The 21,602-nt window shown below is 41.7% G+C and overlaps 1 protein-coding gene across 1 annotated transcript in view; it reads right to left on the reverse strand.

Annotated features, from left to right (window-relative positions):
* ppp1r37 (protein phosphatase 1, regulatory subunit 37) overlaps positions 1-21,602 on the reverse strand; it is a 48,607-nt gene that overhangs the window by 24,740 nt on the left and 2,265 nt on the right. Inside the window, exons 2-4 of the mRNA XM_031860722.1 lie at positions 8,714-8,811; positions 2,487-2,532; positions 2,270-2,370 (exon numbers count right to left, since the gene is read on the reverse strand). Of these exons, the coding sequence (XP_031716582.1) occupies positions 2,270-2,370; positions 2,487-2,532; positions 8,714-8,811 (245 nt within the window). The remainder of the gene's footprint in view (positions 1-2,269; positions 2,371-2,486; positions 2,533-8,713; positions 8,812-21,602) is intronic.

The following is a 21,602-nucleotide window of genomic DNA, read 5'->3' on the forward strand; positions in this document are numbered from 1 at the left end:
ATACATATACACATACACATACACACATTCATACGTGTGTGTGTGTGTGTGTGTGTGTGTGTATACTCGGAGACATTATATAGTCTATACACAAGCGTGTTTATCTACAGGGTGGGGGAAGGTGAGTCACATTCAGCCCAATAAAAGCCATCTTGTGTTTCTGCTCCTCCCCATGCTTCTAAAAACATGTCTCCAAATCTATTTCTTCTCCTTTCATCTTCCCATATTATTACAAGTATTGGAGCTCTGCCAAATTCAACTGCTACTACTGTACGTCTCTCACTTCCCATTCGATTCCTTTTCTATCCCACCCACCTCCGTTCTACCCTCAACTTCCTTTTCTCCTTTCAACTCTTTTCATTTCATCTGAGCCCAAGGCGAGACACTCCAGACCGAGATGCAGCCCTCTGGTGACTCATTCAACTGCTTCATTCATATTTCCGGGGCAGCGCTCTATGTCTGCTGATTAAAAGGCGTACGTCACTCTGAATTTGTTTGGATTATGTGAAGCTCCGGTTGGTGTGTGTGTGTGTGTGTGCATTTTCTAAAACATAGATCTGTTGAAAAAGTATATGTACAATATTGTTGATGAATGAACAATATGAACGTCAATTGTTTGCATTCAGTTCTGTGAATAAATAAAAACTATACTATGAAACAAAAACACAGAACACCAGTCCATCTCAGTGCAATCGCATGTGGACAACACCTGGTTATTAACGTGATCTGTATCTGGATAATGAGATCTGATTCATGGGTCTTGGCATTTACAACTGGAATTAAAATGCGTTCTCGTTATCTCAGATGTTCCCGTATAGTGATCGGATATTAATCTACATTAGTTAGGCAAGTCAAAGGAAGCAATGCCACAAACGGACATCATTTATCCATCAATCAATTTGAAAGTGAAGACTTGTTAGCCACTACTTACAGCTTTCACTGGGATTGCTCAAGCTTGCAGTAAGAGATGGAGTTAGGTGATTGTTGATGATGTTGGGCAGATTTTAATAAATCAGAAACTCAGAATAAACAAAAGAAAGCCTCACAAACACAAAGAAATGCAACCTCTACACAGAAAGGGCTCGGGCCACTAAATCAATCTCTTGTCCTATATAGTCGTGCTTTCCATCAAGACACTGTTACTGCCTGCTAATATATCAAATGATAATATTTAGTTGTTGGTTATTAGGGCTAAGGCATTTGTTAAACTTCAGTGTTATGAGCTTTGTTCTGTTGTTTATGTGGGTTTGAAGCTGTTTGTAAGTCTTCTCACATGCTTCTATGTTAAAAAGGTACCATGTGTTGTTTTCAATTTATGTTTTAAATTCACTGTTTTACATTCACTGTGTGTATCTTATGGTCTAACAAATGTGTTTTTTGTGTGAATTTGCTGCCTATATTGTTTACATCCACGTTTACTCGTTAGCATTGTTCTTCCTTGGCTTGGTTGATGAACTGTTAATGAGCGTAAATGTATAAAACCATCTGCAGTGTACATCCTGGGTGTCGTTGTGCGCAATCACATGATACAAACAAAATGGTGACTAAAAGACATCGCTCCATAGAGCTACTAGTGTTCAAAAACTCCACAGGGTACCTTTAATCATATTCATGTTCATGCAAATCAAACTGCACGCTTAACCGACAGTCTGGGGGGTAGTAAGACAGCTGCCCAAATGATCCTTAAGTCCACACGTGTCTCTAAAGACAGGACTACAACTATCACACCACCTACAAGTGTGGTGAAAAACAGCAGGAGATTGGGGCCTAAATCAACTCTGTGGTTAAAGTGTGAAAGTCCTGACATGGCTTTGCCAGCGTGAATACAAGAATGAGCAGTAATTAAAGTGACCCTTCCGAACCCGAAAGAAGCTCATCTTATGTGAATCTGGCTAACAGCAGAGCATGGGTCCGACTGTTCTACGGGATGTTTGGAGCTCTGTGTGAAAGGAAGTGGTCCAGGCTGTGTGCCTCTGCTCCACACTGCAGCACTGTCTATCTGTGCGTGTCTGCAGCCCAGACGTCCCTCAACAGTGTTTACACAAGTGGACATCTGGAGTAATTAGAAAACCCTCCGTGGCAAACAATTCACATCCTGTCAGTACGGTGAGAGTGAAAAAAAGAGGACGAGAGCGTGACTGAGGGCAGGAAGAAACAGCGAAAGAGAAAAGAGTGACAAGCATGAATTATGGAAGTAAGATGGAAGTATGCTAGCTACTGGAAATAAAGGCTGGGAATGAGATAGAGGCAGATTTTAAAATCTTCTTACATCTTCATCCAGGTTGGTTTGCTCCAGGTCTATCACTTTAAACTGGACCCTCTTCAAAATCTCTTCCAGAGACTCACATGCTTTGTAGTCCAGTTTCTCACCTAAAGACATACATCGATAGATTTAGTAAAAATGAATCTCCCATTATGAAAAGGGGATTGGTATGTGTTGATTCCCACTCGTTGGATTCATGGTATGCTGATGTTTTGGTGCTTACCTTTCAGATCTAAGCATTCGTTTCGCAGAGTCAGGTCTTTCAGTTCCTAGAGACAAAAAGAAGCCGTGTCAGTAAGAGTTTGTGTCTTACTCCATGGAAGCAACCTATCACACAGGAGGCAATGCAATACACTGGTACTGGAGATAATAACACAGATCTTATGCAAACTAAGATAAACCTCGTCGCAAAGAAAATTTGCAGGACACGTTTGCTCAACCCACCTCTGGTGTGTTCTTACTATATGTGCGTCATTGTGCCTTTGAGTTCTGGTACTGAACGTGAATACTGAGCGAGTCCCAATGATGGCAACTCTGATAGGCACAGTATTCGATACAGAAGGACTCTGTCATTCCTGGTGGCGTTCTTCAAATGCATTGTTCAAGTGTGGATGCTCACAACGAGCTGAGCCACGACTAACTGTGACCAGTCTGGTGTTATTTGTAAAAAGAAATTGGTTTTCCACAGGACGGCATAAATAACATTCAGTAAATCAAAAAAAATGGGCTTATATCTTAAGTATGAACAGGCATTTAAAAGTGAAATTTTACTCCGAACCACAGAGTCAATTAGAAGCTACATAAGTACTTAAGAGTGAAAGTTTAAAAAAAACATATGTAGATAGATATGTGGCCTAAAAGTGCCTCGACCATTTTATGTTCCACTTGATTCTTTAAACCTTTGACCGTGTCATTTATCCAGTGATGTAGGTATAAAAGATATTTAACCTCTTGTCCTGGTAAAACATCCAACAACCCACACAAACATGAAAAACATACAGAGCGCTGCCCTCAAAACTATGTAGCAGTAAATCCCTCTCTGTCGTAGCCCATTCAGCATGAACTCGGTAACCTCTGCCCTCGTGCCACACTGCCATCACTTATCGGCATGTCTGAACATACTGATGATCATTTAGCTGTCCAGAGGGTTCACGGCCTCCTGCTTGACTCAACGGGTCTCAACAACACGACGACCGAATATGACAAATGGCGCATCTCAAAGCTGTTTTGTCGTAACGCAATCAGCAAGAAACACCGAGACGGTAACTAACAGAGTGAATTAATCATGAAACCAACTGAATCATTCGTCTTAGGTCGCATTGGACATTTTCAACAGTACGATTGATGAAATATGGTTTAATTAAAAACTCTGGATGTTCCTCATTAACCAGATGGTGTTACTGTGTCAACGCAACTAGACGCATGCTTTGAGCAATTTAACAGCAAGACAATCTTCACTGACGCATATATGAGACACCTGTCAGCGAGAATGACTTTATCAGTGTAAATACCTCCCTGACAGAGCAGCTAGAACCCAAAATAGTGCATGACGCATAGTGTGCCTCTGCACAAGGGGTGGTGGATCTGTGTGTGTGTGTGTGTGGACAACACTGAGCTACTGATTCTCTTCCTGATTCCTGTGCATCTATTTCATCTATTTTTCCCAGTTTTGATTAGTGTGTTTCATCTGGCCCAGTGTGTTTTCAACAAGTTATATCGCATTAGTCAAAAGCCGAAGTGCTTTATGTCTTTGTGCTAAGCTATGGTTGCCAGCTCAAACTAAATATTTTCTGTACGGACATGAGCGTGGCTTTGAACCTCTCCTCTAACGCTCAGTTAGAAAACAAATAATCTTATTTCCAAAAATGTTGAACCTCTGCTTTACATGCAACACATTGAACAGGCCCCATATTTTGCAGTCTGCCTTTGAAATGCTTTATCAGTCTGTTCACACATTTGGCCTCGGGGACTTCAAAGGGTCCAGCAACTGAATTGGGATGCAGCCTTCATGACCTTTAAATTGCATCCAGAATACGTCTGTGCTTAAAATGCATAATAGAAGTAGGTGTGTGTGCTGCGTGTGGATGTCGCCAAGTCTTACAGTACTGATGTATATGTGACGTACGCACCAAAATATGGAATCCTTAATTTTACATCGATTTGCGGTAAACTCCCAGCAGAATAAAACTAGCATGCGCCATATTCTCATAATAGGGAAACTACTTTGCTGCAGCAGAAATGTGGCCCGAGGCTCAGAAGTTGTCCTGGTCGTGAGACTCTGTTGGGAGTTACTGCAGAGCAAGCATTCAACACACAGCTTCTAAATAGTGACCTTTATAAAAACACAGACGCACAAACAACTTGCCAGAAATGTACATAACCTGCAGGGCCCCTGGCGAGCTGCAACGTGTACAGTACAGTTGGGACTTCATAAAGAAAGCATTTAGAGTGAAAGAAGGAAAAAAAGGTGGAGCTCCTCGTGCAAACCTCCCTCTCACTGGTCAGCCATTTGGTCTGACTGGCTTGTTTGTGTGGCTGGTTACTGCAAGGATGACTAAGCAGAAATGAGAGGGGGCGATAGTGGACCAAAACACGACAGTGGCAAGGAGGGATGGAGAGAAGCCAGACATGCAGAATATGATGGAGGGAAGGAGGGGAGGAGGTGGGCCACCTATGTGATGACCATCCCGAAAAACGTTGTCATATACATCCAGGTACAGGTAACCCCACCCTAAGTATTTAAGAGCAGTGGGCTGCTGTAAAGTCTTGGTCGGGACACTTCCACATGTGGAGAGTAGGAGCCAGGGATCAGTGGCTAAAGGACGACCCACTGTGAAGTCCCAGTGGAAATATACCCAGACTGTAGGACGAAATGAAGCTCACAACAGCCACTTAGCACGGTGGTGTGCATTTCCACAAGTAGCTGAGACGTTAACCCAACTTCTTTCTCTCAGCTGACCAAGCGTGTGGGGATTTCTTTGCAGAGTCTCTTGAATCACATACATCATCACTCACAAATGGAAACACACCTGCAGGTACAAATGTGCAACGCTTCAGTGAAGAGGCCCAGCTCAGGGTTTTATGAGTGTGTGCTGCAGTGCAACAGAGCAAACAGGAGAAAGTGCTAATGTGTCCCTGCTGCCAACGCTAATACCGACAACTCCTTTGTCTTACTAGAGAGGAATCAGTTTGGTGACTGGATGTTCCCACACAAATCCAAGCAGAGACAGGAACATATATACAGTTTGTTTGCATACAACATGTATTCAAATAAAAGAGGTATCAGATAAACATAAAATTCCCTGAAATGGCTTGGGCATTTATTTACTAAAATAAAAGTCCTGGTCTATATTAGACAGAGGCTGTCATATTAAGAAACCATAGACTGTATATAAGAAGCAGACTTAGTCAGCGTGACATCACCCTTTGGTTTGTGGACAAGATGGCGATTTGGCCGTCGCCATCTTGTCTTTCTGCAACCGGTGAATGGAAGTGACCATATTTGTAAGGCGAAGGAATGACGTAGTGATGAGGTTTACGGCTCTGGTAGTGGCAGCGACCTGTCAATCACAGTAAGCCCCGCCCTAAAGCATACTCATAATCATTTAGTAAAGGAACATCATGCTGTATTAAAGAAGACTTGAAACTAAAGACTGAGATCATAAACTCATGTTTACAATGTTTACTGAGGTAATAAATCAAGTGAGAAGTAGAGTCATTTTCTCATAGACTTCAATACAACCAGACTTCTTTTTGCAGCTAGAGGAGTTGCCCCCTGCTGGCCAGTAGAGAGACAGCATGTTTATAGACACTCCCGCACCGGCTTCACTCGGAGGTTGTCGCCTGCAAGAGCCCCGTCTTCTTTTGATACGTTCACATTAAACATATGGCCTTATTATTTTTATATTATTATTATGCATTATCATATTGCAAGTATCAGTAATTGTAACTCTAGGACAGTGTACCCACCCCCCTAAGCTAAAAGCGGTCAATTAAATGTCAGCTCTATTTCTTCCTTACTGACTGCCATGGACAGAGCTTTGTGCTTTAACACTGAATATCTTCTGTCTCGCACACAAGCAGGTCGAGTCTTTATATCTCACAACTATGGTCCAGTGGAGAGAGTGTCCTCTCTAGCCTCTCACTGCATAGACTGTTTTCCTGCCTTGTTTTCACAGTTAGACTTTACATCCTCGGCAACTGAGGAGTTTCTCCAGCATCGCCACTATGTTTAACTCTCCTCACTCACTCCAAGATGGCCAAGTCTGACAAGCTGTCTTCTAGGGTGGATCTGCTAACTGATGAAGTCACTTATCCTGACCTTCCATTCCAGTGCTGGAACAGGGGAGGCTTTCACGATATGCCAGCTATTAAGCCTACCATTACTGCCCTCATAGTTTGTCCTGAAGAGGCTCTTAGGCCGGATGCCAGGTGCACCTTGACCTCAATGTCTGGTCACAGATGACCTGCTTTCTAAGGTTTATTATACCATGGTGTGCATGGGCCGTATCGCCCTCTCAGCTTTTCTGCACCAGGCTACCATCGAAGCCTCCTTCACCAGCCTCAGGGATGGATTGCAGGCATTTGCTCTGATGTAAAGGAACGTTAGTGGAACCCGGAGAGCTGCTCTACAGACACTTGAGCAGATTGTCCAGTTTTACTGTGATTTATCTACTATATGTACCATCCTAGTGTCAGGTTACCAGCATCATTAAAACTGGGTGATAAGTGGACGGTAATGCATGTCTGCTTGAGAAGGAGGTTAAATAAAAATGCCTTTTTGTCTTCTCTGCCCTTTCATTTGTAGTCCCTCTCCATTTTGCCCTCTGTGACAAAGAACACGTCTCACATTCAGTGGAATAAAACCCCCACATAAGAAACATTTCAACATGGTAACAATAGCAATAAAATATCCAGCACATGCACCAATTCACATACGTACAAAGGCACGAGGTCGGCAGAAATAGCCTATATCAAAACAAACAGCCCTGAGGCTTCCCCCACTGGATTTGAAGAAGTGCTTATGCAGAGGGATTATGAGACGCATGACTGTGCTGGCTAACCCACAAGAGAAGGCAAAAAAAAAAATAAAGAAGAAGACATGAAACACTCGTCTGCCTGTAGGGAGGAACAACCACCCTTGCTGAAAAAGGAAGAAGTCCCACCTCTACTGGATACTACAGTAGCACTTGTCCAGAGCCATTGTGCATCATGCCGTGCCCTCGAACCACATTAACAGACGTTTGAAGTGTTTTCATCACCAGAAGAAATGGCTTGGGATGTAATTCTTGGAACTAAATTTTGTTCAATCTCACGAACAGGAACCTTCATAATTATATACAACTTTTTGGTGGACCTACAGGGACGTCCTAACTGCTTTCAGCCAGCTTGCACAGCGCTGCCTCAACGGGACACGTTTCTATTATAATACATGTTATATAGCCTTGTGGTATACGTAGTTATTTGTACCTCAGTGGCTCTGATCTTCCACAATCTTGTTAAGGCCTCTGTTGACTCTTGAATCGGGAGGCAGCAATTTTGTTAGACTTTAGCCTCAGTCAATGCGCTCGATGTGAGCAGCACACTACTGTGCAGCTCAGTCAATAGATGATACGTGTTGGCTTTTGTGTTTTGAAGATTGGGGAACTCACCACAGGTAACTACCTTGAGACTGGGCCGGGTCTAGTTCTCTGTAAATGTACACCGACACACAGTCAGGAACTAAGGACAGAGGTGTTGCTTCAAATGTTTCTACAAGCTAAGAGCATGGCAGGTTAGATGGTGAGGTTTTATCTTAAAAGTTTAGTGTTGATAAAACATTCTTTATCAAATCTTACAAATACTGTAATGTGATGAGGACAAATTAAAAGTATTAAATGTCGAGGCTACACCTAACAATTTGCTGACGTCTGTTTGTGTGGGAGGTTGGTGAGGGATCCTGTCCTTGTGCACTAGTGGTCTGCTGGGGACCAGCGAGGTTAACACAAATGTTTGAGCTCTGCTGTTGAGGTTTTTGAAGCGACAAGGACCGCAGTAGAGGGGAAAGGCCAAATAACATCGAGTGAAAGCAGGAGCTCAGCGGGCCGGGGTTGTGATGACTTTCCACTCTGCTAAAGGATTTAAGAAAAGATTATGACGTTCAACTAGAGGTGAAAAATAACATCATTTTATTTCAAGCTCTTCTCATTCACGACCTTTTCTCTGACATTGTTGTGCAGCATTTCAGCACGTCCTCACTGGGTGAAATGAAACCTCTCCAAACAGCAGACAAACTGAGTTACAATACAATCGAAACTATGCGAGACAGAAAAAAGAAAAAAATACTCGAGACCACACTGTGCCAAAGCTAGAATGAAGGTTATACGTTGCAGTTTGTGTTTTAGCGTGCTTGCGTGCGTGTGTGTGCGTGCGTGCGTGCGTGTGTGTGTGACTCTCCGTGTTGAACCTCACCTGTATCTGTTTGAGCACTTTGGGGATGGGTTTACAGTTGAGCTTCTGACAGGCTTGTTTGTAGGAAGAGAGGATCTCCTCCACCGTCACATTCTGAGCTGCAAAACACAGACAATTAAGCAGGTTAGGATCGCTTTAACTGCTTAGTTTCTTTGACTAAACTAAATCATCTCACGCACACAAAATAACTGAACTGAGTGAACAAAATAACGTCCAGATGATCATGCTTTTTTTGCCCTGTATCTCTTAATATTGTCCAATATCGGTTGATGATCTTTGTTTATTCTATTTGTATTTATTTCCGTTTCTGCATAATAAAGCTGCACAGCGCTTACTAACATGCATAAAAGCTAGCAATCCAATTCAACTGTGTGAGACAGCTTAAGTGTACTTTCTTTTGATGGTTTTTCGTCAGGAAGGTTGGAAACAGGATTTAAACAGCTTTTCTTTATCTCTAGCAACACTTTAAACGCACCACAGTTGCAATATGACCCTGAAATAGTTTACATATTATCGTAACTGATGCTTCTGTATTTTCTATGCTCTGCACTTCACTTGCAGGTAACTTGCTTGTGAAGCTGAGGTGCCAACAGTGCAACGGCGATGTTCTGACAACAAACAAAGCATCTGAAATAGATTGGGCTTCAGCTGGATCTGCCATAAGGCCAAAGCCGCATATCAGCCAGTGATGCCGCTCCATGACATATTATCAACATAGTGAAGTCTACTGAAACCCACTTGGAAAATCAGCTTTTTTTAATGTGACCCGTTTGTCCGTCTGTCTTGGGGAGTACTCTCTTGACGAAGAGGATCATAAATTGTAACCTTTTTAACGGTTCTCCTACTCAAGTCACCAAAAAGGAGGTATTGTTCTTTGTGTGTGTGTGCGTGTGTGTGTGTGTGTGTGTGAGTCAGCCGCTGATGCCTTCCCAGATTGTTGCTGGGGCTAACTCCAGTCAGATGACTGGGCAACATTGAAACCCACTGTTCTGGCTGAGAGACTCTGCTGAGAGATGAAGTGAGGCACTCAGTAAAAGAAAGACGACAAAATAATGACAGAATAGTGCATGTATGCAGGAAGTAACAAAGATCAGGACATAGAATTAGATTAACGCAAACAGGATGATAAGCATTCTACCGACGGTGTATACAGACAGATAAAGCAATGAGTGCTGATAGACAGGAACTGTTCCTATGCTTCTACTGTACACGTCGAGCTAGTGTGTGTGTGAGAATTAGACTTTGTGCTGCAGTCAGCATTTTGATTTCTCTTGCCAAGGTGACAATTTGTCTGCTTCACTTTTCAGTGGCCTCCGCCTCCTCTCCCCTTTGTCTTCCACAGTGAACCGATATATTGCCCAACCCCTCTCCATCCATGGTGTAAAGTAGTCCTTTAATTAAAAAAACGCATGTTAATCACTTGCTGTGGAGGTTTCAAGGCTCATCTCCACAATTCATGCCAACTTCCAGGATTTATCTTGCCCGATGTCAGACAGAACTGTCAAATCGTTACACACAGTTTCCATCTTCAACCAATCACTACAGACCAACGTATCCGCCTGAATGTAATAATTTTAAGTCAACAGGTGACGTGTTGTCATGAAAACATACTTTGTGGCGGAGTTTTAAGCGTAGATCGTAGCGTGTTAAAAGAAGAAAAAGAACTAGTCTACGATGCTGGTCGATATTGAGAAGACATGCCGTATATGTAAAATGTATTTTTTAATCGAGTGGGTCATATCAAACTCAAAACTATTATTCAGCAGCACAAACGTGCAAGAAAGGTCACTGAGTGAAGGAATCAAGAGATGTGGAGGAAATTCTCCCATATAGACCAGGCGTCTCTTTTGGGAGGATTTGTGTAAATGTTTTAGATTACTGTAAAGCGTGGGCAGTCGGAGCTTAATGTTACAGTCACAGACACAAATGAGGAAGGATCGAGATAGGCCAACAAAGATGTTAAAGCGCTTATTTGACTATTTAAATCGAGAAACCGCTGCTTCATGTCACAACACCAGACGGTCCACTCAAACTCTGTGGAGTGGGCTGATTCATAAGTTTGGACCCGGGCAAGAGTTCTCTTGGAAGCTGATGCTTGAAAATCAATTGAAATTAAGTAACTCGATTAATCCAAAATGTGTGCTTTATCTATAAAAAGTCGACAGAACTGTGGATTCAACCTAAGTGCCTCTGCTGCCAATGTGTGAGTGCAGTCTTGTACATTTGTACAGCACAGTGTGTGCGTTCAAGTGAACACTGTCCTTGGAAAAAAGTGTTATTGTGCAGAGTTGCAAGTGTGTGTGTGTGTGTGTAAACACTTCCTGAGGGAAGGGTCCCCTGTTTACTACACAATATTTTCACACATGGCTCATTAATTTGAGAAAGAGGAGGAGGATGGGAACCAAAATGGAGACTGAATACAAATTTTTAAAAAAAAGTCTAATCTATCACTACTGTGCTCAAAAGCAAAGAAAGCAGTTTTAAGGAAGCTTAGATTGAACGCCTCAGCAAAAATGAACTACGAGTTTAAAATACGGAACAGAAAGCAACTCGGGAGTCAAATGCTTGGCGTTAAACAGAAGATTTGAGCATTAACCCGCAGGATCATTAAGAGCTGAGCTACAGCTGAATTTCTGCTGGCTTAGTCTTTGTTTTATTGCACTCCCTTCAGTGGTGCTGGTGCATGTGAGGAGGGAGTGGTGAAGGGGGAGACAGGGAGGAAGCACGGCTCCAAACAACCTCTTTGAAAACCAGGTTAGGAGGAAGAAGAGCGGTAAAGTTGGATTTAGAAGAAAAAAAAGCAGAAGGCAGAGATGCAAATGGGAATAAATATTTATGGGCTGGAGATGCGCATGTTGCAATACCCATGGGTGGCCACAATGTACAGGCTGTGAGCGCTATTTTACACAAGGGAATGCTGGGATCAATAAATCAGATCAACCAGCTGTTAGTAACTGCCCTCTCACAGCCTCGCGCGTATAATCTGCACTGAGAAAGCAAGAAGAGAGAGAAAGGGAGAGACCGAATGTTCATTTCAAGCATTGCATAGTTGAATATTGTTTCGTTATCGTAGACACATTGAGAACTTTATAGACGGGAGCAGTCTGGCTGCACTGATGCACACCTACAGTATGTTAACTGTTGATTGTGCATGCTGAGGGTTGTAATTTGTCCTATTCTTTTGGGATGCTGGAAAACTATCCAAACATGTGATGTAAGAGTGCACCGCTGGATGCAGCGCATGGTTACAATTCAATTAGATGGGCATTCATTTAACCAAAACATACCATAAGACCTGGTATTACTTTTTACAAGTATTTCCCACCTTAAATAAGTTCACTATCAAAAATATACTAAAAAGGTAAAAATGTTTAAATTGTTATGGTGCAGAAAACTCCAGAGCGTAACTTCCCTTGGAGATTTTTCGGAAAGTTTTTGCAAACTGTCCGACCCTTTGCAACCCTATGACGGCAAGGGGAGGAGAAAGAGACACATGAGCGAAGGGGACTTCTTCTTCTCTGCTTTGACCCGGTGAATCTGCAAAATAACCCAAACAAGCAGCATGCCCCTTTCCCCCTAGTTCAATTTCATTGTATGTTTTTACAATGACAATAAACATCCTTATCCTCCTTGTTGTTGTTGTTGGCCACAGTCCACTGTGTAACAACACACACTGAACTTGCTTCTTCCATTGCTGAGCTGGAGAGAGAAATAAAAAGAGCAGATCCTTCTACAACAGCAGACTGACTCTGCTGACTCAGATCAACAATCAAGCTCTGTGGACATTATGGTGAGAAATGACGACAAGCTTTTGACCGCTATCTTGCAGATGCAGATTTAGCCTGAAGTGGAGCAGACATTTTAATAAAACGGGATCAACAACTGGCTGTAGTTATTCAAGACGGTCACAAACTAACATGTAGTGAAATTACTAAATTATTAAAAATGCTTTTTATTTGCAAAAAGTGTCAATTAGGTTGATAAATGTCACATAAACTAGATCTGTAAATAATTGTCGTCATCTCTAACTCTCACAAACCTCCCCTCGTGGTTTAGATGGTGTTGAACTTAGAAAAAAAAAAAAAAATCTATGCAAACAAATGTAAGTGTTCCCGTCATGACAGGATGTCTGGAAATCCATTTGGTATACTTTAGTTTGTTGTGGTAAGACCCTTAGGGTGCATTATGAATTTACCAAATGTGGGAAAGCAGCCTCACCACTCCTAAAGTCTTCAATGAACCGTGCATCTTTTAACACTTCCTTAACAAATTAAGGCTATGTTGCATCTGTGCTTCACTGCACAGTCAGCTGGAACGGTATCTTGGGGCGAGGAAAAATGTCAGGCAACAAGGGAGGTATACCTGCAATAAATCATAAAAGAATGACTTGAGATGAACAACCGGCAGAGCTGCAACAAGTACAGGCACATATCGTGAGAGGACAGAGCTGTACCTGCAGCATGGCAAAGCTTCATCAACCATTGTTTTCAGTTAGGCATTGGATGTGAGCACTTAAACCTGCTATGTCACATCCACACCTTAATTACACCGAAGTTATAAAGCACAAGGCGAGGTCAAGCTTTTCATTTAACATGTCATTTTACTTTCAGGCAGGCATCAGAACGGCATACTTTCTGGGGGTAATGCACAGCCTATAATAAGATAACAAAAATGATGCATTCGGATACGGATTTGTACGTCAAGTAGCACGTCAACGAAGCATTCAGGTCAGCCATAGATTTAATTAAGTTAATCAATTTACTTTACTTTTAATAATGCCGACTAATCAAATACTGACCAATTTCTCCTGTCCACTAATCAAACCAATGTAACATAGTATCATTTATTTTTGATTTTCAATTAACACTGCCAAACAAGTCTTTTGCCATGAGAGTATGACAACTCATTAAACAAGATGTGCTATTACTAAATGCAGCTAAAAATACAAGACTTCTCTTCTCCTCTGTAGCTGCACAACATCACACTGTTGCACTCAAATCCTCTACCGCCGCCCACTAAAGGTCAGAACAGATCGACCCGCAGTGGACGAGTGGGCTCCGGCTCCAGACTCAGCTTGTGCTCGTCTTACTGGGACAGACGAGTTAACTGTTGTATGAACGCTCCTTTAAACGGTCACCATCACCATGTTTACACTTTGTGTGAGAGGCTAGCTTTAAAAAGGTAGGCCAAGGAACTACTAACTGCGTAATACAGAAGCAAAAACAGGCTACAGGAAATAAAATAATGAACGTAAAAGGTAGAGATTAATAACAATAGTGTTAGGAGCAGGAGCACGAGCACACTTTCCTGGGAATACCAGCATATTGACTTGTTTTTAAGGTACAACTTCAGCTACAGTCAAAAAGCATCGTGGTGGGAAATATGCATAAACCTGTGGGATCCCAACCTGCCACTTTAGTGTATTATTTTGTGATATTAATAATTACTAAGGCAAAGGAACACATTAAAGAGAGCTGTGTTGTCTCGTGTTTATCCGAGACTGGGTTGTATCCTGGAGTGCAGCACAGTTCAACCAGGTGACGTGGCGGAGCAGAGACTCGTGTGGAAGAGAAGGAGGCGGCGTGTGCTTATCATGAATAATGCATACAACTTGACAGAGGAACTTAACTTTTAGATACTGAAATAATCAATGAAGATATGCTGCTGTTCCTCGTGCGTAGATGTTCACTTTTTAGAGAGTGTATCATAATTCATATTTTCCTCATTAAAGATGGATTATTTTATCCACCCCCAACCCATCCCCTATTAATCAGATTGGTATTTTTTATGACCTAACACACCCGATCCTATGCATATAACTGCAATCTTCGTTGAAGGAGCTGATGGATTAGATTTCACTGGAGTCGTACGATTTAATGTGACAAATAAATTGATTGATAACATTAAGTTTGCATGCAGCCGGAAAGTTAATTTGGTGCAATCACAGCTGACAGCAGCTACTCGTTAATTTGGTGCAATCACAGCTGACAGCAGCTACTCATAAAGTATTTACATATTTCTGTATCAACAGCTATATCTTGTATGTATCAGCATTTTTGGTTCATGTCTAGAGCGTAATTAGTTTTTCTTGTTTTATTATATCTCTCGAGAAGGAGTTTGGATGCGTTTTCCCTGGAATCCAGTTTCCCGGGAATAAACAAGTTGTGGCATTTCTTAGTGTGTGTGAGTAATGGTTTAGTTAAAAAAAAAACAAGGGGAGGAAGTCAGATGGTAAAGAGTTTGTGATGGACTTCTGAGCTCTGCCTATTTATTTTTTTGGGCATAAAGCAGCATGACCTGACAGCTAGTTCTGGAAAGTCACAAAGAAATTGGGCAACACGGACACCACCCCGTCTCCAAACCTCTGAAAAGACTTTCCCATGACTTTCAGACTTTTTGAAAAACATCTAAAAGAAACACGTGAGGGGTGGACTCCACCTATTTTCTTATTAAGTTGTTTGAGAGCACTTGTTGAAGCCAAACCTTTCGGGCTTGCAAAAAAAAAAAAAAAAAAAAGTGATTATTATCTTCAAAGGTAGTGGATAAAGAGCTGGCACCTCACCTACCAGAAAGATGTCGGGCAATTTAAAAGACCATTTTGCAAGAAAGTTGCTTGTTTGTTGCGGATTTGTTGTATTCCCATTTATTAGTGTGAAACCGTTCAGTAAACTCCATTGCATCTACAATTGAGAAGGCGTTTGAGTGACGTCTGACCCATTTTCTTTATGTCAGTCTGTTTATCCTCCTCAGCCTTGACATCTTTGTGCCTTCACCACTCACTCTTATTCTTTGTCTAGCAGACGAGAAACAAAGTGCAAAGACACGGTCTTCGAGTAATGCTCTTCCTTCCTTCACTCCAACAACAAGCCGAAAACAAGCACAGATGAGTGTTTGCATGTGTGCAGAGGAAGACGCCACACTATTTGCAGAGACAGACAGACTGAGGACCATAAAACTTGGCACAAAGAGGATCTCATTGAAAAAGTACAACTTGCATAATTTCTCGCTTCTTCTGTTTACACGAATCTGCACACTCCGGTTTCAATAGTTAAGAACGATACAGCACAATCTGTATGTGGAGAGCTTAAGAAAAACTTTGGCAGTGACCGGGAATGTGGTGAAGACTGTACCAGCCTCAGTCGAGCTACTGCAGATAAACACCTGAGCTGCTGTCTGCACACATCTGGAGCTGCATGGACAGCAGCGGCCTCGGCCCAGAATAATATTAAGTTACATAACAACAAAACTAAGAGAGAAAACTGTGAGAAAAGATCGTCAGCCTGTTGACCTAGTTCATTCTTCAACAATGTGTTATGTAGCAGCTAATACTGCTCTACGACGACGGACAACCAATCCTCTGGAAGGATTAGCATACTGAGAGGAGAGCTAAATACTGAAAAGATAGAAAGTGTGAGGTCTCTGGAAAGTGACCTTAAAGTGATCATTTAGACATGTATCAGGTTAAATGTCTGTAATGACAGGTTATTACAGAGAAACCAGTGTTGACCGGCTACATGCTTTAAGAGGAAATTATTGCCAGAAAGCAGTTCAAAAAAAAAAAAAAAAAAAGGTGCTCCAATACAGAAGATTGGAGGCAGAGCACTCAGCAACGATTGGAGGCCAGGTGTCCAGTAATCCACTGTGTTTCGGTTCAAGGCCGGCATCGGGTGTGATTTGGTGTCCAGTTGACTGAAACCATTTTAATCTGAGAGTCAGTCGCTTATTTATTAGTTTGACATTCATCATCAGCTCACTTCCTCTTCTAGAGGGTTTTAAAAAAAGGTTTGATAAGCATGGATGGAGAAAATTAAAATCACGCAGTCCTTCAACTCTATTGGATTAAAAAAAAAAAAAAAAAAAAAAAAAAAAAGAATCCATTTATGTCTCCGTTTTAGCTTTTGGTACACACGGTGTGTTGTATGCACCCAAAAATGTGTGCTTTTTTAACATGGTCTCCACCATGGAGGAACCTGAAAACACAGACTGGCCGTTTACGCTTGGAAGAGGAAAACTAAATTTTAGGAAAACAAAGTAAATCACTGAGCAGCCAGTACACCTAGCTGAAGCTTATGCAGACTAATACAACACTCCTGCTTTCAATTCCACCTTCATGAAGATAATAATGTTCACGTTTTGTTCATGATCATTGTGTAAGGTGTAGTTTGCGGTGCTGTTGAAATGTATTGCAGTAGAGAGGTTAGAGACTGTTATTAAGCCTACCATCATTGATATAAATGAGGCAAACAAAAAAAAGTTTAGTTTACTCATTTCCCTGTTACATAAAGGTAATTCTGTAATTTAGCTGGCATAGTATGAACGTAGCTACTGGCATTTCACAAGACCACAATGTATACCAAGCCTGTGGGCAAACCTCCAGAGATAGAAGGGAGTATGTTGGGGATGGAGCACCAAATTGCCCACTCCTACTAAACATGCAAGTGCCAAAGTGTCCAAAATAGTCCCCTCTGCCGGTCCCCAGTCCCATCGCCTGCCATTTCACACCGCCGTGCTGTGGGTGGTGACCGTAGCATCATTCGCACATGACAGTCGGCTGCCTGGCTGGTCAGAGGCGGGGCTGCCTCTACCGGGCAGGATGAAAAGACGGCAGCAACACAAAGAGAGAAAAAAGTTTGCATTTTAGCAGAGAGCTGCCTTCTGTTTAAAATAGACCAACCAAAACTATTGATCGTACTGCATCAGCATTGGTCTGTGCGAGGGCAGTGGGTTCAAAGTGAACAGAGTAACAGTGATGGCTTCTAATAATGTGGCTCAAGAAATGTCCAGATTTTGCAGGAGTGGAGTTATGCAAAAGCTCTGGAGTCGATTCAAGTAGCTGAGGGCAGATCAATAATTAACAGACAGCTCTCCGGTTAGACTGAGGCAGAAGCTAAACAAAATTACAATACCCCCCCCCCCTACATTTCACACCATTGCTCTCAGACAACATAGTGTTTTTACGTGCATTTCCACAATACTTCATACACAGCTGTACAGTAAATCACACACACACACACACACACACACACACACACACACACACACACAGAAAATGAAGGTGCATTTTGTGGAATGCGTGTAGTATTTTTCACTTCCTGCCTCTTCAGGAGTGATAAGAGTAAACATTCCTGTTCGACGAGGGAACAAAGTCCTACTCATATATTACAGGATGAGAAATCATCACTTGTTTTACAGACGCCAGCAACTGTGTCGGTAAAAACAAGAGGAAACATATGAGACGACAGTCACATAAACTCACTGGTCGTGGCCGATCAGCTTACAATTAGCCGGTTTCAACCGGTGGCCGATCAATCGGTGCATCTCTATAGCTCTGAAATGTTCCCACACGGATTTCATTCATTTGTAAAAACTAAACCAGTCATCTTTAGCTTCGTTGTCGTCGACGGTTTTCTATTCCCGTGCATTCTTTGCCTCAGTAATAGTGTGAACATTTGTTCAATGTTTTTATGGAAAATGTGGTCATGTTGTTCCCAATAGTATGCAAAGGTGCACTCTCAACACTTGTGGTCTATTCATCGAGGACTTCAGAAAAGTTCATGATGCCTTTCTCTCCACTAGCTTTGGGCGAGAAAATCCAGTACTGATGTGCAAAATTATCTAACTTCTAAGTTTTCAAAGCCTTTGTCCATTGTGAACACTGAAAGCTTTGCTTATCAGTATGTAACTTGGTCCACAGCCACAACACATAACATCTCATGGGTCACAGCCTCTAATAACCTGGTGCCTGGGCCTTGGGTCTGATGACATGAGACAGAGCTGCACGTAGGCCTAAGAGTGTGACTGCCTGCAGGATAAACAGTCATTAATGTGAAGGAACTGTCCGCACTGCAAGTAGTGGGCGTTAACATATTTGTACACAAAAGTGTACTACGACAATGACAACGTTATAGTACTCTATCATGCTCTGTAAAAAAAAACAAAAAAACGACCTTACATTTGAACTTAACACACAATTTGTCTGCATTAAAGATCGTTTGCAGGGACTGAAATAAATGATTAGCTTTGTAATAGCATGCTTTGCTGATATAATCCCGAGCTGCACATAGACGGATTGACCCGCCAGGAAGGGGGAGAAATAGGGGAGGAGAAGCGAAAAGGAGCAAGGGGGAAGGAACGCAGCAGGTTGGGAAGTTCAGGAATCTCAGGATATGATGTAGTGTTTGCCCAGGCCTGGAGGGAAGGAGCAGGCGTCGCTCAAGTCTCGACAGGGAGAGAGGAAAGAAAAGAGTTCTAGGAAAGATATGATCTAAGTCAGAACAAGATGACATTGGCATTACCACTGTCGACACAATTAAACTGTTGAGTACCATATGACTGGTCTATTGAGTGTAAAATCTAGCCTGTATGCTAGATGATGCCACAAAACTGGACATCAATTCTGGAAAAATGAGTGCCAAGGAATAAGTAGAAATATGACACCCCATCTGGCTGCTATTGTGCTATTGTTCCCTCTTCAACCTCAGGTGTTTGTTTTGAACAGCAGCTTTTAAGTTCAGAGGCTCCTTTCGTGACAGCTATTAAACCAGATGCATGTGTTGCTTTGCAAACATTCAATACCCATCTAACAAATTCTCCCCTCCGCTCTTAACAGTAACTCACAGTGTGCATGGATAGAGCTCCAGGCTCTGAGCTCAGACTTCACTGTTGTGTTTATGACAGATGACATAAGACCGGGACCCACAGAACCTGACACTAGATCTGCAGATAAAAGGGTCTGGATGGATCATGGTGCTATTGTGGCACAGTGCTTCCCAGTAACGTGAACGTGGTTCTTCTAACGATAACATTGTTGTTGCCATAACTTTCCACAGTTGTAAAATCCTGCTAATCATAAACTGCAGTCTGTTGAGCTTTGAAAGCATCCATCCCCTACAGGAATATGTTGTCATTTAATTACACCTAGAGAGCTGTTTGTTTAAATCCAAGATTTGCTGTCAATGAACACAACCAAAGATCGATTTGAATGGAAGCAATCAAACACAATTCACGGACAACGATGAGAATGAAGACAAAGCACGCATGTATGAAAGGTTTCAAAACATAAACGTAAACAAAATGACTTCAATCTGATCTCAATATGACCGTACTTAGACGGAGCTAGATCGATGGACTGATACACACAGGAATAAACACACGGCAGTGAAGTGATGGTCTACCCACCAGAGCTACTACAGGGAGCTTTTACTAGAATAGAGCATGTGCTAATGAAGGTGATGCAAATGTAAGGTGATTGAAAAGTAAAAATAATGATTATATAAATGTATATATATATATACACATTTATGAACTACAAATGCAGATTGTGCATAAGGTTAGCATAGCCAGTAACGTACAATACTTTGACTGTAATCAACTAATCCTACACAATGTTGAGAGTTTGAGTTTTTGAAATTCAAATGATTGTATTTGTGACTTCAAATTGTTCTCATAAATGTAGCACAGTATTATCATATCTCTGCCTACATTACCGACAGAACACACTGTATTATGTGATTAACTTCTGCCTGCCTTTATATCAACCGCACAATCAGTTCGACCTTTGAAACTTAGATAAACTACGTGATAAATAATCTGAGCCACAGATCATTGGTCATCTCGATACGTGACCGTTTGTTCAATAAGATCCCAGAAATCTTGGTTACCTGGGTTGTACTGTGCCCCCCCCCCCCCCCGTGGAGTTTAACTGATAATATTTCAGGTCTAATTTACTGTCAGACTGGCTACCTGGCATGTGCGCTGTAAACTGATGCGGAAACATTTGGAAAAGCAACAGCGTCATGTAACAAGCAGCGAGGTTCATGGATGCAACAAGGTACGTTATTTTGAGTAGGAAGAATATAAATTAGAGTAACATGCAGTGAGCACAAATGGGGGGACGGGGGACGTAAGTGTCTTTCTGATTGTCCGTCTGATAAATTGTAGGAGAGTTGATAAAACAATTCATATTCAGCTCAACGTGAGGCAGTTTTGCTTCCTTCTTTCTACTCCCCCTCCCGGATATCTCGCATCACTGACCCTTGTGCTTTGGCATGGCCTACATTTTTGGCTTTATACACCACAAAAAAAAACAAAAAATAGTACCGTCACTGGCTTACCCTCAAAACCGCACAAGTCACAAATACTCTGTAAGGTTGAAAGTATATAGCCTAGTCCAAAAACAACAGATTTGGAATCCTTTCTGATTGCAATCAGCTGTTTAACTACGTTGACAGCCGTCACAGCACTGCCAGCGAACACCAGTTATCACACTATGACTGCAGCTCAGTTTATGAGATGATGCCCGACTCCACGCCAGATGAAGGAGCGTGTGAGTCATCGTCCATGATGTGCCAGTTGATTAAAAAAAACAAAGAATTAAACATGAAATGACTAAAGCAGTATAACTCTGCATGAGAGGAACTAGACTGAAAAAACTAAGGAAAGTAGAAAAAAAACAAAGCTATTATCTATTATATTTGTGCTGCTGTGATGCTAAATTATTAAAAGTTTAAACTTAAACTGTTAAATGGAAGAGGGTGTAAAAGATGAAAAAGTAACTTTTCATTTTGTTTGCAATTTCTTAGGATTGGGTTCGTTATGTCAACACACAGGAAAAAAAGGCAGTGCCATATCCTGCATGAGCTTCCTTTTGACATGTTCTCACTGAACAAACAGGATCCAACAGAAGAAAATGGCACACCTCAAGGAGTGGTGGGATTCACTCACAGTATGGCACACAGCAGAGGCCTGGGCCCATATTTAGATATATAGAGATATATATATATTTAGATATATAGAGATACATATATTTAGATATATATTTAGAGAGAGATATAGAGATATAGAGAGAGATATAGAGATATAGAGATATATATATATATATATAGAGAGA

Source organism: Anarrhichthys ocellatus, unplaced genomic scaffold (assembly GCF_004355925.1).
Source record: "Anarrhichthys ocellatus isolate YVR2014 unplaced genomic scaffold, GSC_Weel_1.0 scaffold24, whole genome shotgun sequence".
Lineage (NCBI taxonomy): Eukaryota > Metazoa > Chordata > Actinopteri > Perciformes > Anarhichadidae > Anarrhichthys > Anarrhichthys ocellatus.